The sequence below is a fragment of the Mesoplodon densirostris genome, chromosome X (genome assembly GCF_025265405.1).
Source record: "Mesoplodon densirostris isolate mMesDen1 chromosome X, mMesDen1 primary haplotype, whole genome shotgun sequence".
Classification (NCBI taxonomy): Eukaryota; Metazoa; Chordata; class Mammalia; order Artiodactyla; family Ziphiidae; genus Mesoplodon; species Mesoplodon densirostris.
In genome coordinates, this window is record NC_082681.1 from 100,811,281 (window position 1) to 100,828,164 (window position 16,884).

Consider the following 16,884-nt stretch of genomic DNA (forward strand, 5'->3'; position numbering starts at 1 on the left):
AACTTATGCATAATAGCAACTAAATATATTCAGATTTTAAAATGGTAAGCATACTTCTCTATAATTTTAAGCCTATCCTATTATAGTAAAAGCAGAAATTAAGTCTATTTTTACTAAGCAAGTATCTTAAGTGTTCCCTCCAAATAAAAAGAGCAAAAACTTGAACCTGTACACACCAAAAGTAGTACATTGTTTCTAGTGGTAGCAGTTTTTTGTGTTGTATTTCCATGCATCATATTTGCTTTCACCATCTAATGTCCTGTTCGTATTGTAGTAAGTGTTAGTGTGTGGTTATTAAGTTAGAGCTGACTGTTTTCTTTCACATCACCATGGCATTTTTTCTTACAAACTCCTGTTTTATAGATCTATGTAAGAGCACAATTTGAATATGATCCAGCCAAGGATGACCTCATCCCCTGCAAAGAAGCTGGCATTCGATTCAGAGTTGGTGACATTATCCAGATTATCAGTAAGGATGATCACAATTGGTGGCAGGGTAAACTGGAAAACTCCAAAAATGGAACTGCGGGTCTCATTCCTTCTCCAGAACTTCAGGAATGGTATGTTTTTGTTGTTTTCTTATAGTTTACAATAAAAATGAAGCCTGGACATCCATTTTTCAACTTTATATTTTATTCTTTTATAGGGTAAAACCTGTTTAATATGTTCCTTGCTCTATTAGCCAGACACAGTTCAAATTAGTCATCCAAGAATTCTAAATTGTCAGCACCAAGTAAGCTCCTGCTTATAGAGTCAGGTCTTTGTTTCACACGTAAGGAGAGGAAGGTCTGTAGAAAGGCTGAGCGACTAGCCTCAGGTCATGGTCACATCGTGGTCTCTTAGCAGAGCCCTCTATTCCTATATGCTGTTTCCATCCTTTTAGAATTGCATTTTTTTAAATGTACCCTCTCCTTGCCCCTCCACATGCTCTCACCACCCCCATCCCACTCCACCACCAGCGAAAAACTCAAATGCCAGGATTCATGGTCATTCCAGGTATTTAAAATGTTTCACTATTAGAAGGGTAAGACAGTCAGAAGCTTCGTTCTTTACCTTTCCAGGTCTTTTTTTTAAAATAAATTTATTCATTTATTTATTTTTGGCTGCGTTGGGTCTTCGTTGCTGTGCACAGGCTTTCTCTAGTTGCAGCGAGCAGGGGCTGCTGTTCGTTGCAGTGCACGGGCTTCTCATTGCTGTGGATTCTCTTGTTGCGGAGCATGGGCTCTAGGTGCGCGGGCTTCAGTAGTTGTGGCACATGGGCTCAGTAGTTGTGGCTCGCAGGCGCAGTAGTTGTGGCTCGCAGGCTCTAGAGCACAGGCTCAGTAGTTGTGGTGCACGGGCCCAGTTGCTCCGAGTCATGTGGGATCTTCCCGGACCAGGGCTCAAACCCGTGTCCCCTGCATTGGCAGGCGGATTCATAACCACTGCACCACCAGGGAAGTCCCCCTTGCCAGGTCTTTAAAAATGTGTGTCTCTTAGTTTAGGCTTTGAACGCAGGTTAAAGTCAAACAATTTTTAGACATGTTTTTAACTGAGAGGAGTCACGGATTACTGTGTATTTTGGTAAAATCTATTTCTGTTACTAATGTTACAATTTGCTATTTTTTGAAAAATGTCAATACTTTTACCTTTGTCAGTACTTTGGCAATATATATCAGAAACCTAGTGCAAAAAAGATAACTTCATGTCCAAAATACTTGAACCTAGCTGAAAGAGACCAAAGGCATAGAGTTCATAGACATGTACAACTTTTCATCCTTTTTTTTCACTAATTAAAGTGATTTCTCAGCTAATCTCTTTTGCTTGATCACTTCTTTCAGCTATACTCTTAAATTTAGAATGTCAGAGCTGGTAAGAACTTCAGATGCCATCATTTTACACGAGGAAACATAGGCCTAGTTAGAGGAAGTAGCATCCTTCCATCTGATGCTGTCTTTCAGTCTGATCTTCAGAAAACAGTTTAAGCATTAGTGAGAGGAAAGTGATTTCTAAGTCATTTTGATGGTAATGTTACTATGTTATCACTGATATTTATGTTTTACAAAATGTGTTCTTGAATGTTGCCATACATTAATGAGCATTTGTTGAAAATAATTATGTAGAATCCAGACCTCTTCTCCGTAGTCAGCTCGTTTGTATAAATCATGTCTCACCAGTACCTAGAACTCTGAGTCCTCTGGAGGAAGCCTGAGAAATGGCAGGGGGAAAAGCAGATTTGCTTCTTGTTTCCTATAATGGTAGACTAGGTTATTTGGATCAGTCCTCCCACTGGAAAAAAAAAATGAAAAGTGCTACAGAAAATATGTTTTGGAAAATGACCTTAAAAGCACTGAGTAGCTGAAAAGGTATTGGGGAACTCAGTGACCAATTTTTATATGAAAGCCATTAATCAGAGCAGTAAAAATTAGAGTACCAAATTGGTCCATTTTGCCAGGAGGGCATTTCTATTACTAAAAACTTCTCTGCCAGAGGACCAAGGTTAAGACCTAATAAGGCCTGTACAAGTAGGAGAATCTTTTAGGAGACTCATCCCGCATTGTCAGGATCTGCAAAAGGCTATACCCCCAGGTTAAGAGCAAACAGATAAACATCCCCTCACTGCCCTTCCACACCAGGGGACTGTAGAGAAGGCTGCCTTGTCGGTGAGCAGAGCAAAAGGAAAGCAAAGTTCCCCTGAAAAAACTGTGGCCACCGGTCCACCTTGAGTGGATTTGCACCCAGGTACACATAGCCTGGGACAGCCAGGGAAACTCCAGCTATGCGCTTGATGTGAGGCTTCCCCTTTACTAATAGTTCCAAATATCTGTTATAAACAAATGAAAGTCTCTGAAGGAGAACACTTTTATCCTAGGCCTCATCCTAGAGCTCCTCCTGACCCCTCACGTAAACTTTCTTGAGGGCAGTTACCAGCAAGTCAAAATAAGCAGGTGCACATGGAAACCAGTGAGACCTGACAGAAATGAAAGACGCCAGGAACAAATTCAAACCTACTTCATATATTGGAATTAGGAGACAAAGGTTTTTAAACAACTGTACTTATTAGCAGGCTTTTAAAAAATCAGTAAAAGCTTAAAAAATATCTTCAGAGAAGAGGGGGAAAATATTTAATGGCATAGCAGATTTGAAAAAGAACCAAAATGAATTTCCAAGGACAAAAAATGCACTAACAAAAACTCAGTGGCCACACGCCTATTAGAATAGCTAAAATTTTTTAAAGTTTTCATCAGCAGGTAAATGGATAAACAAATGATGGCATATGCATACAGTAGGATGCTCTTCAGCAATAAAAAGAAATGAACTATTGATAACACACAACAGTATGGGTGAAACTCAGAATCATTAGGCTGGGTTTCCAGGCAATAAAGAGAACATACTGTATAATTCCATTATATAAAATTCCAGAAAATGCAAAACTAATCTACAGTGACAGTGGTTTCCTGGGGATCTGGAGGAGGGAGGGAGGGATTACAGAGGGGCATAAGAAAATTCCCGGGGTGATGAAAATGTTTGTTATCTTGATTGTAGAGATGGTTTCATGGGATGTATAATGTTTCAAAACTGATAAAATTTTACACTTTATATGTTATGTTCAGTTTATTACAGAAAAACTGAACTCAATAAAGTTGCAGTGACCATAGAGGGAGACAGGGATTCTAACTAAGATGAAGAGGAAGAGGCCCACTGGGCAGTATGTTCCTTGAGACCACAGTAGGACTCTGGAGGTATAGGAAGGCATTCCCAGCTGAGGGGAAAAAGCAGAGTCCCTCGTTGGAAAAGTGAATTGGTCTCTAGAATGTCGACGGACATGTAATACTAATGAGAAAGATTTGAAACAATACTATCAGCCAGACCCAGAAGCTTTGTTCAGATGTGTTGCTACCAAGTCATATTTTTCACATCCTCTAGATGAGAAATCAAATTTTTTGGACCCAAATACCTTACCTTATTTATCCTTGGTAAATCTCATCTTGCTTGACAAGGCCCATCAGTCTAATCCTCTGATATGATTTGAGTCCCTGAATCTGTCATCCCTTCCCTTGCCTACTAGGATCCTCATCCAAGTCAGCAATAAAATGTTAAACATGTGTTTGAAATTTCCTTCCAGGTTGACCTAAATTCTAACACAGTTTCCTTGCACATACTGAGCTAAAAGAAATAACATTCATTTCCTGAGTGCCTAGTAAAAATCAGTATCATTCCTCTGTCATTACACCACATATGGCCACACCACAAATTTTTACTGGGAACTTCTTTTTCTTAAAGTTTTTAAGCTGAAAAACATTTATTATAAGATACTCTGTACACTATAACGTAAGCTTCACGAGGTCAGGATTTCATCTCTTTTAACCTGTCAAAAATTCCTCAGTTCTGTTTATGTTTCCAAAGATCCTGTGCCTCACAGAAGCTGTAGTTATGACTGACAGCACATATTGGCTTGAACTGGAAGAATTCCCAAAGCAAAGGTTTCATCAGCCTCCTCTGTATGCCACTTAGGTAATATATGGAGATTGACTTTGTTGCTGTTGCTGAGAGTTCACAGTATTTCCCAATAAATGTCTTTCTCCTAACCAAAAATAAATAAATAAATATAAATAAAGCCCTCAAAGAGCAAGAGAGAGAAAGAGACATGGAGGAAAGACTCTTTAAGAAAGTAGAAGAGAACACTTCCCAACTCATTTCATGATGCCAGCATTACCCTAATACCAAAGTTCACTAAAGGCAAAAGAAAACTACAGACCCGTATCCCTCATGAGCACAGATGTAAAAATCCTCAGCAAAATATTAGCAAATTGAATCTAGCAATATATAAAAAGGATATACATCTTGACCCAGTGGAGTTTGTACTGGGAATGCACAGCTGGTTCAACATTGGAAAACCAATCAACCTGATTCACCATATTAACAGACTAAAGAAGAAAAATCCACATGGTCATAGCAATAGGTGCAGATTTTAAAATTCAACATCCATTCATGATTAAAACTCTCACAAACTGTGAATTGAAGGGAACTTCCTTAAACCTGATTGAGAGTATCTACAATAAACCTACAGCAAACATTATTGGAAGGGAAAAAAATATATAACAGGTGATATGATTCTGTGTAGAAATTCAAAGGAATCTATAGATAAACAATTAGAATTAATATGAGAGTTTAGCAAGATGGCTGATGTGAAATCAGTGTACAAAAATCAATTATATTTCTATTTACAGTAAAAAACGGAAAATAATTTTTAAATACCCTACATAACACCACCTGCAACACCATAATACTATAAAGTACTCTTGCAAAAAAAATAGAACTTAAATTTGATTAGGCCTCTAGATCTAATTAGCTATTTGCAGGAAATGCAAAAGACAAAGGGACTTACTGAAGACACCACAGGGGTGGGATCAGAAACTATAGGACAAACAACCGGTTTCTGCAACAAATAATTTGCAAGAAGAAAAGGGAGAGAGGGAAGGAGGGGGAACCTATAGGTTTAAAGGGAATTTAAGAATATTTAAGGAAGAAATGATACAAACTTGGATTTTTTTCAAAGTAACCTTAGGGTGGGTAGGTTGTAAATAAAACAAAATAAGCCATGAGTTAATAAGTGTTGAAGCTGGGTTGTAGGTATTTGGGGTTCATTACACTATTCTCTACTCTTGTATATGTTTGAATTTTTCAATATTACAAATTTTTTTAAATACGATTGATAAGTTTTTTAATCAACAACCTAGGAACAAATCTAATAAAGTTGTTCAAGACATTTAGAGGATAAATTATAAAACTTATTGAGACATTAAAGAAGACCTAGATAAATGGAAAGACATACTGTATTCAGGGACTAGAAGACTCAATATTGTAAATATTGTAAAGATGTCTATTCCTCCCAGATTGATTCATAGATTCAATTCAATCCCAACCATTTTGAAATTGACAAGCAAATTTTAAAGTTTTCAAGGAAATGCACAGAATCAGGAATAGTCAAGATGCTCTTCTAGAAGCATAAGGAGGGAGGCCTTGCCCCACTGATGCCAAGATTTATTATAAAGCTGTAGTAATTAAGACAATAAGGTATGGGCTTAGAGATGCTCAAATAGACCAATTGAAGAGAACCCTGAACACTCTCATACATAAATAGTCACTAGTGAGGAATGAATAGACATTTCCATAAGTTGTGCTGGGGCAATTGGTTATCCATTAGGGAAAAAAATGAGAGAAATTGGACCCCTAACTTCACACCACATACAAAAATCAGTTCCAGTGTATTAAAAACCAAAACATGAAAGAGAAAACTATAAACCCTTGAGAAGATAATATTGGAGAATATCTTTAGGGACAAGGATTTCCTAAAAAAGATCAAAAATATTTCCCATAAAAGAAAACATTGCTAGATTTGACTAAATTAAAACTAATAAGTTACATTCATCAAATACCATGAAAAGATTAAAAAGGCAAGCCACAGAGTGGAAGAAGATACCTCCAACACATGTAACTAACAAAAGTGTAATATTCAGACCATATAAAGAATTCCTACAAATCAATGAGAAAAAGACAACTGGATAGGAAAGTGGTCAAAAGATTTGAACAGGCACTTTACAAAAGAGGAAATCCAGTAGCCAATAAGCATATGAAAAGGTGCTCAATCTCATTAATCATCAGTGAAATGCAAACTCAAAACACAGTCTTATTTCATTACTCGTCCACCATGATGGCTAAAATTATAGACTGATAATAACAAGTGTTGACATGGAAGTGGAACAATAGGAACTTTATACTGCTGGTGGGAATGCAAATCAGTACAATCTCACTGGAAAACAACTCGTCATTTTCAATAGCATTGTATGGCATTCTGATAGTGATTTTGGATTCTCCTCATATGTGGCTCACTCGGGCATTCCACATTGGCCTACAAGCAAAGTAATTAAGTAAGCAAAACCTTCTGTGGTAATATCTTGAAAGGCAAGTACTTGCTTAGCCTAAACCTAAGAGAGCAACTTTTTTTTATTTTATTTTTTAAAATTTTTGGCTGTGTTGGGTCTTCGTTGCTGCGCACAGGATTTCTCTAATTGCAGCGAGCGGGGGCTACCCTTCGTTGTGGTGTATGGGCTTCTCATTGCGGTGGCTTCTCTTGTTGTGGAGCGTGGGTTCTAGGCATGTGGGCTTCAGTAGTTGTGGCACATGGGCTCAGTAGTTGTGGCTCGCGGGCTCTAGAATGCAGGCTCAGTAGTTGTGGCGCACAGGCTTAGTTGCTCTGCGGCATGTGGGATCTTCCTGGATCAGGGCTCAAACCTGTGTCCCCTGCATTGGCAGGCAGATTCTTAACTACTGTGCCACTAGGGAAGTCCTAAGAGAGCAACTTTTTAACAACATTTATGTACATGTTACTAATGCTGAATACTATAATTATGTAGAACAAAATTATGATTTTTCTGAATGTAATTCTAACTGGATTTAATCATAGTTTTTTTTCCCTACCTAGAATCTTCAAGTAGTAGTAGTACCATTTATTAGGCATCTACTGTGCCTGCCACTGTGCTAGGGATATTATTTACATTTTTTGTTCTAATTCTTTACAACAGCCATTCAAGAGGCTCCAAGAGATTAAGGAACTTGCCAATAGAATGTACTGCTTAAGAGCATGGGCTCTGGTGCCAGACTGTCCTCACTCTCCCACTTTATCAGCTGTGTGATTGGGACAAATTAATTAACCTCTCAGTCCTTTGATCCCCTCATCTGTAAAACAGTGACATGATTTCACGTGTTGTTAGAAAGATTAAATGAGTTAATATATGTAAATTTCCTAGAAAAGCACCTAACACTAAATTGATAAAAGCTAATAAGTGATAGAGCCAGGATTCAAATCAGACCTGTCTCAACTCAAAATCCCACACTCATTTCACTGTATTTCATGACTATATGTTTAGACTTTTCATCTGTGTTATCAGTTAGTGTATGTTCAAGTGATACAATGTTATTTTCGTGTAAGCCTGCATTTTTAAAACCTTTCTAGGAAATTGTCAAGGAGCAGCCTTTATCTGAATGATTTGAAAAGTTTGTGAGGAGTTTGTTCACGCAGGTTCATGTAAACTCTTCAAATGACTGGTTTTCCTCTTTTATCAGCATAAAACTATACATTAGTTTTATTCTTTTCTTTGTGTGCTAGGCGAGTCGCTTGCATTGCCATGGAGAAGACCAAACAGGAGCAGCAAGCCAGCTGTACTTGGTTTGGCAAGAAAAAGAAGCAGTACAAAGATAAATATTTGGCAAAGCACAATGCAGGTAGGGAAAAGTACGACTTACTGAGACCGGTTAAACATCTCAAAGACTGAAGTAGATGTAACATCTCAATTCCGTCTTCAGAGTTCTCTATCAAAAAAATTTCACCATATGAGATCATCAGCTTGCAAAAACTTTAAGAATCCCTTACCTTCGATTATTATGTTGGTTATTTGCCAAATATTTTACAGAGCTATACTTTATAGGAAGAAAATGCTATTTGGAAACAGTACTCTCTGGAACTCAAAGAACCCAGTACATTAAGTCCTCCCCTGAGAAATGAGAGATTGAGAGTTTGCTGAATTGCCAGGATTCTTGCCTCCTTGCTGAGATTGGTCTTGAGCAAATACTCTCACTCCTGGCTCCTCTCTGGCCCTTGGACATGGCCCTGTGCCACATTTCTAAGGGCAAAGGTGCACTCTTAACAGAGAGCTGTGCTGCAAATGGTTCAGTGATTGATTTTAAAGAGTGCAAATGACATTAGATAGATATTAACTTAATTTGGTCAGTTCCTGTCACTAGCCTTCTTCCTTCATGGTATTTCTTAGCCCCTAAAAGACCAGGAACATTATCTTGGCCTACCCTTCATGGTATGTTTGTCTGTATGGAAGCTTGCATTCAACTTAAGTCAAAATATTCACTCATTTGCTAAGAACTGAAATGAATACCAAAAAAGCATGCTCTGTCATTGCAGTAGAATTCCCAGAAGACTCACAGGATGTAACTTAAGTTAACGAAAAGGCATGATGATGTAGAGTGGGTTTTACTTATTTTCAATAACTTCTTAATATGACTCCTTTTATAAGGAACTTTTCTGAGGAAGTGCAAGCCCCAACATTGGCATTAGATTAGTTCCCAAGGTTTCAGAAATAACTCCAAACTTCAAACATATGGCAAAGAAAATCAAGTGAATGCAATCATGCATACCCAGTTTGACAGTATAATATTTCTGACAAATATGAAATGCATTTCCCTCTGTAGAACGTTCTATTTTATTAGCATTCACTAGGAAAAATTATTTTGAAACTCTGAATGATTCATTTCTTGATCAGAGAGTAAAAGTAAACATTTTGAAGTATTGTATAATGTGGAATGAATGTGAGTGACCACATGGCTTAATTTTAAATGGTTCAGTTAAATAAGGAAATCTTTCCCATCATGATAGCTACAGTGTGCCACATTTTTATTTCCAATAAAAGGTATCATTTCTGGTTATATACCACTACAGAGCACTAGTCTGATAATGGCTTTTTTTGTTTTATAAAGGGAAGAAATATTCAAAGTAGATTAGTTAAATATAATTAGTTAAAACTAATTGTAAATGCTCCAGTAGTACTATTTGAAGAAATTCACTGTAGTAGCAGCAGAATGTTGTTTAACATAAAATGTCAGTGGTTATTGCCAAGTCTCCATAATCACCTTTATTTCCATCAGCTTCTAACAGGCTCAACAGGTCTGTTGACATTACATATATATGTATAACCTTGTAATTTTTACAATGATTTTAAATGATATATAGATGGCATTAAAATTAATTTAAACCTAGAAAAGCAAAGAAATGGCCAATAAGGCTGTCAATTCATCCTTAGCTTTTTATATTCTACTGATGGAAGGCATGTAGACATGAGTATTCAATTTGCCAACACTCTTTAATTTAGCTCTGAGGAAAAATAAGAAGCCAGTTAACTGAAAAACTAGACTCTCTAAATTCTGACAAAGAGTCCGTTGAATCGTTCACTTAAGAATTTTGCCAGAGAATCAGCATCCTATCTGGTGGCCAGTGTTTTCCACAGTTAACTTTTTCCATTCTTTGACCACTGGGGCACCACTGATCTTCCATTGTCCCTGTTCTTTCTGATTCATCACAAGTGGTGCTTGGTAGTCCTGCAAACGCACCTGTAAGCTTAACAGCCAGCCCAAGCTAGGACCGGAAATTAGCACACCTGTGTATCCATGCACCTTTGGCAAATCACTTGGCTCCTGTGGGCCTCAAAATGAGGGAATTGGATTAGTCAATGAAGGATATCTTTTCTAATTCTAAAGTTCAGTGGATCTCAGGTTATTTCATTGCTGGGCCTGATAAATGGATATCATTTAATGAAGCCAAGTACTCATTTACTGTCCCTTATCTTAAGCTTTGTCTCTGGTAAACATTGCCCATTATGTTTGAAGGCTATATCACCCTTGCTAGAGAAGGCAGGAACCTCATAGACATGGAATAGAATTGCTTTTTCTCTGTCGTCTTTAAACACAACACCTCCTATCCAAAACCATGGATCTATCTAAGTTCTTGTAAACTTAAAACTAAGAGGAGACCCACCACTTTTTTGTTATCCACAGCATCTTCCTAAGCAGTGGTCCTCCAGGCCTCAGAGCCTTCCTCATGCCCACAGTTCCTTCTCTATGTCAGTATTTGTCACTGCCTGAGAGCCTCCTTTGGTAGAAAATCTGAGCTTTTTATAAGGTCCTTGCAGGGCCACTCAAGTTTCTATACAGAACTTGTGTTTAGGCTCATTTGTGACTGTCTAGTCAGAATGTCATCGTTAGGATTCCCACCCACACAAAATCATCACTCATGAGCTCTCCTATTAGTTTTTCTGGTCTGGAGAAGATGCCTGGCTTTTTCCCTGGACTTTCTAGAATATGCTGCCTGGCATGTCCTTTCTGCCACCATCTCTTCAGCATTCTTCCCCATCACCAACCAACTCTTACATTTTGTTAATTATAAAGACCAGAAGAACCATTTACTTACTGATTACCTTGCCTTTACAAGAGATGAAATTGTCAGGAAGGAAAGTCAAGTATTTTATCAGCTGTTCTGCTTTTAGCTATGATGAAAGTTTATCCTAATATGTGGTATTGCCTACATAAAGAATTGCTCTAAAAGAGAGAAACACATACTGTTGACCTCCATTGGGAAGGCAAATGCTTTGAGAACTTTGAAATATCATATTCTTTAATACCAAGAACTAGCCAAATGGGTTCGTAGGCCACAAATCCAACTATATTTCTGAAAGGTGTTTTCTGACTTATTCAAAAGTCGATTGTAAAATACAGTGGGGGAATCTTCCCATAGTCCTCAGTAAATTAAAATAAGGGCCATTGGGATTAACATATACACAATACTCTATATAAAATAGATAACCAACAAGGACCTACTGTGGAGCACAGGGAACTACACTCAATATTTTGTAATAACCTATAAGGGAAAAGAATCTGAAAAAGAATATATATATATATATATATATATATAAAACTGAATCACTTTGCTGTACACCTACCTGAAACTAACACAACACTGTAAATCAACTGTACTTCAAGTTTTAAAAAATGCAACTGATTTTTATACATTGAAAAATAAGTAATTTTTAAAAAATAAGGGCATACGTTTTGTTTCCTGCTTCAAATCTTTGAGAATTCAGCAGCTATTGTTGGCAAGATCCAAACCTTATCATTAAATTCTGAAGTTGTTTACATTTGTAGTAAAAATAAAGGATGAGAACTTTATCAATATCTAGAACTGATGGAAATGATAAAATACTAGAATTAATTATTTCCATTTTATGTCACCAGGAAATTCTACATGTCTAGTTAAAGCAGAATTCTGTTCAAACTGTTGCCTACCTCTCACATTGTATAGTGTCAGTCTATTAGCTGAATGTGACCCATAAATAAATTTTATTTTTCCCATATACACACGGTGTTTAAAATAATCTTAATTAGTTATCACATTTGAAAATCAAATATTTAACATAAAATCTGGGTTTCTGCCTTTTCTTGAAAGAACAGAGGATGTGGTAACATTAGGCCCACTTTACTCGGCCCAGTGTGACCGTGTACAATAGCTTATCTAAGTGGAGGTTTGTACAGTATTTGAAGATACTAGTATACTTCAAAGCTACTTTGAAGATAGCTTTTCCAACTGAGATATGGAATCAATGTTAAAGGCTTATTTATGGAAAAGATTTTACTGGAGAACAGGTATCTAAATACTCAAAAGTGTCATGAACATTGAGTAGCTTACCAGGAAGTCAGGACAATATGCCAGACAGTATTTCTGAAGCCTTGGGAATAGATTTCATTATGGTGTGTGTAGCGTTTACAGCAAATACATTTTCTGCAACGCATGAAAGACTTTTAGCCACATAAATTTGATGCAAAAAGCACTGTCATGCTTCTAGAAGAACTATACTCTTTGAGGCACTGAGATTCCTCAGCCCTAGGACTTCCAAAATCAACTTAAGATCAAGTTATTAATGTAAACTTTTTTTAAAACTCTTCATTGATTCATTTTCTTTTAATGTTAGAGCCCTGAGCAGTGGTACTTAAATATCCTGAGAAATCCCATTTACATACACACATACAAACATAGAAGATTTCTACAATACCATTCATAGGTGTGTTTAAATTATGTTTAATACCACAAATTAGTACTGTTGACTTTAAAAAGCTATTATTTTTGTTTTCTTTAATACAGAGAACTCTAAAGACGACAAAAAGTGGCCCATAATCTCACTGCCCTGTTGACATTTTTTTAATAGTAAAAGTAATAGGCACACGTAATTAGAAAAGATACAGAATCAAAAGCAAAAGGCTTCCACACCTACACTCCCTGAAGAAGGTTTCTTGTAACTATTCCCAGACAAAATTTGTATGCATATGCTAGTATATAAAACCCACTGGCTTTTATATAAGGATATTGTTGAATTTTTATTAAAGTGAGTTTGTTTCTTAATGTGATTTATTTGCCTCATGTTTAGAATATTGCATGGTAAAGTTTCTTTTGTGCATATTATACTTTTATTTTACTAATATATTAAAAGCCATATTTCAATGACCCCTGTACATTTTTCATGCTGTCTTACTCCCAATGGCCTCTGTGCATGTAAGTAACCTGTTGAGTGACTGTGCCTCTTTGTTTTTGACGGTTTCCTTTCATTAAGTCCCTTTTTTAAATCAGCAAACAACTTAAAACCTTTAAAAGTTCAGTCTCTAAGTGTTCTCCTTATATTCTTTGTATGTCGTATTTTAAAATATCCTTTTTTATTGTTTCTCCACCCTATGACTACGTGATGATTTCATTTAGACCAGAGTACCCTCTTCATGCTACTCGTATATGGTTAAGATACTGATGTGTAACATATCTGTTCATTTGTCATGTTGATTGTTGATATCTAACTCATTCTTATATGTTCAAAAAAAATGGCTTAATTCAGTAGGATTGGAGTCAGGGCTCTGTAGAGGGAAAGAGATGTGTATACCATTCAGAAAACTTGTGTCATCATCTTGCTCTTTTGTGAGATGCTTGATTATTTCTATATAATAAAATATATCAGCTTGTTGATGGACCTCTTTCATAAGCATACTTTTCTTGATGAAAATATCACTCAGAGGGCAATAGGTATAAAAAGCAATGCCGTAAGCTCTCCTGCTTTTATTTTTGCAACTCTTCGTCACTCCATTACCACTGCAGCATGACTAGCTAGCTCCGCCACGCAGACAACCTCATGTTCATTTTGATTTTGTGAATCTGCCATTCTAAACACAGAAAGCATTTTGTGGTTTTTAGCTGTTGCTAGAGAATATGCTTTTAAGTCTTTTAGTCAACCTTTATGCAATCAAGTTATCCCAAAAAATGCACAAATACCCATTAACATGCACTAACCCTTATTTTAACATATTGTATTTCTTGTTTTTTAGTATTTTGGGAATGATAACTTTTGTTCGTTTGTTTGTTTCTGATCTGTTGCATTCCAGAGTATCCTTTTTTGCATTTTAAGGTTCTTTGCTACTGGGAAGAACACAAATGTTAAGGACTGAGCTGATATTCAAAAGCATTTGGCCATATTGTTTCAGGGAGTAGAAGCTTCTCTTAATGATTGACTGAAGCATCTTAGATTCCTCTATTACACCATGGAATCAATTTCATGGAATTTATTTCAACCCGTCTAAAATCCAGAGCTTATTCAATATTCTTAAAAAAAAGAAATTTCAGTGTGTGCCTGACAACATATGGGTAGTACCACACAGAAAAATATTCTGGGAAACATACACACGTGATTTTAGCCTTCTTGTGAGAATTTTCAAATGTGTTGTGAGAATTGGACTACCTTAAACTTCAACAGGGATGGTCATCCTCTTGGGAAAGTTTTTGTAATAGTTTTGTGAAGAGGCAGGTTTCCAAAAAAATATTTTTTAAAGCGTTTCTTCTCAGTCTGTAATGATTAGAGAACTCCCCTTTTGCAAAAGTTTCCAAGCTCAGACTCTGCTTCATGCTTCTTCCCATTCTGTCCGTCCTAACTTACTTACCACACACAGGCTGACAAAGTTTGGGGCCCAGGGAAGCATGTTCCCCTACTTACATACCCAAGACTTTCCATTGAATGGATAGCTGGGTTACAGTAAAACTTGTGAGATGCTCATTTCCAAAGCGTGTGAAATCATAGTTGCAAAACTTGACTTTGAAGGAAATCTAGCATGCTACCTTCAGCAACTCTGTTGAAAGAAAGAAACATCAAGTTAAAGACCAGCTGTCCATGCATCTCTCATCCATCCCTAGAAATAATCTAGCTGGCCTCTTTCTTGGTTAACTTTAGTTGCATTCATGTTGGTCACTGTCTGCAGACTTTTTCTTTTTAGTATTGCTGATTTCTTAGAATTGCAAAAATATGAACAGCATGTTGTTTTGAATGAATTCATATGATTTGTTGGATACTGCATGAAAAGATATGCAGCATCTTTTACAACTGGACTTCTATGCATGTGCTCAACATATCTTTGGATGACCCTGGTTCTAAAGTGCATTTTCATGGGCTTAAAAATGAAATTTTCTCCCAAAAGGTTATATGACTTAAATTACATGTAAGCTATATATCGTAAGTTGGATTCATATTTTTTAAGACATGGCTTTACTATAATTTTGGTTTTGCCAGTAAAATTATAATTTACATACATGAAATATTCCTTCTGTAAATTTATATTCTTTCTAAATCTTTCATTTTAGTGTTTGATCAATTAGATCTTGTTACATATGAAGAAGTAGTAAAACTGACAGCATTCAAAAGGAAAACACTAGTCTTATTAGGTAAGTTTAACTGCATAAGTGGCTTTCTTGTTTTCATCTTCAAAACATTTTATGAATATTATTAACAATTATCAATTTTTAATTTCCTTTTTAAAAAATGACATAGGTGCACATGGTGTTGGGAGAAGACATATAAAAAACACCCTCATCACAAAGCACCCAGACCGGTTTGCGTACCCTATTCCACGTAAGCAATGTTTCACTCTCCTTTAAGTATATTTTTCCTAGTACTTTTCTAATCTTGTAATTTACATATTTTTTCTGATTACATAAGTAATAACTGTTCATTATAGGAAATTTGGAAAGTCCAGAAAAGAACAAAGGAGAAAATGAGTTAACAGTTAATCCCAACCCCACTCTCAATATTTTATTGTATACCCTTCCAGGCTTCTCTTGGTGCAAACACGTCGTGTGTGTGTGTGTGTGTTGTTATCATTGTTGTTGTTTAACAAGACTGGGCTCGTTCAGTCTATTTGTAATCTAATTTTTCCAACAATATGCCATAAATGTTACCCAGATGAATTATTCTTCAGAAAAATAGGTTTTAATGATAGTATAATTTTCTTTGATATAACAATATTTTCCTTAATCTGTACCTAAATTGTTGACTTTTATCACTTTTAAAACCCAGTGTGCTATCCATTGTTTACTGTAAAGAATTTTAAATCTGTAATATTTTTATTCCCCTTATTTTCTATATCTTATCCTTAACCTCTTGTCCTCTTTGTTTCCTCAACTACAAAATGAAGTAATTCCAGGAAAATAAAGAGGATTTGAGATCATATGAACACTTAGCAGATACTGGATAGATAATAGCCATCTTGCTACCATCATTTTATTTTATTTTTTATTATTATTATTATTATTCCAAAGTTTAAAATTTGAATCCCAAAAGCTTTTTAGCAGTTAGAGCTTTGTTCGGGGTGGGAAGAGCTAAAGGAGAATGATTTTTAAGAGCAACAGGAGAGTGAATTCCCTGGCGGTCCAGTGGTTAGGACTCTGTGCTTTCAACTGCCGAGGGCCTGGGTTCAATCCCTGATTGGAAAAAAGAGCAATAGGAAAAAATGGGGAGATTTGCTCCATCCTGTAGGGCCTTCCAATGCCATGTCAGCACCATTTACTGTTTTCTCTACATCCTAGAGAGCTGTGAGGCTTCATAAGACCACTCTCATCCCAGAACCCTGTCTGATTTACTCAAAAAAAGAAATTCATCAAATATTCTTTCAGTTGGTACCACTGGAGTTTTCTAGTAAAACGCTTTAAAATGTTCTTTTAATTCTCCTTATGTCTAGATCATGAGTACAGCTAGCTTCGCTAACATTTAGTTTCTTCTTGATCACATAAGCAATTGAACTTCCATGTTATTAAATGGCCAATTAACTAGCTTGGTTTTAAAGTGTGTTATTGCTGACCCCAATCATGTCTACTTGCTGTAATATTTGACCCTTGGTGTATACATAGCATATGTTTACCTACTGAAATGACCGAAGATAGGACAGCATCAACATAGTATGCTGTTTCTTCAACTTTTCATGTGC

General features: G+C 36.3%; 1 protein-coding gene across 8 annotated transcripts in view; it reads left to right on the forward strand.

Annotated features, from left to right (window-relative positions):
* CASK (calcium/calmodulin dependent serine protein kinase) overlaps positions 1-16,884 on the forward strand; it is a 400,881-nt gene that overhangs the window by 368,046 nt on the left and 15,951 nt on the right. For all 8 annotated transcript variants that reach the window (XM_060086299.1, XM_060086301.1, XM_060086303.1 and 5 more), the window contains 4 exons: positions 364-560; positions 8,150-8,265; positions 15,266-15,346; positions 15,453-15,533. In XM_060086299.1, coding sequence (XP_059942282.1) covers positions 364-560; positions 8,150-8,265; positions 15,266-15,346; positions 15,453-15,533 — 475 coding nt within the window. The remainder of the gene's footprint in view (positions 1-363; positions 561-8,149; positions 8,266-15,265; positions 15,347-15,452; positions 15,534-16,884) is intronic.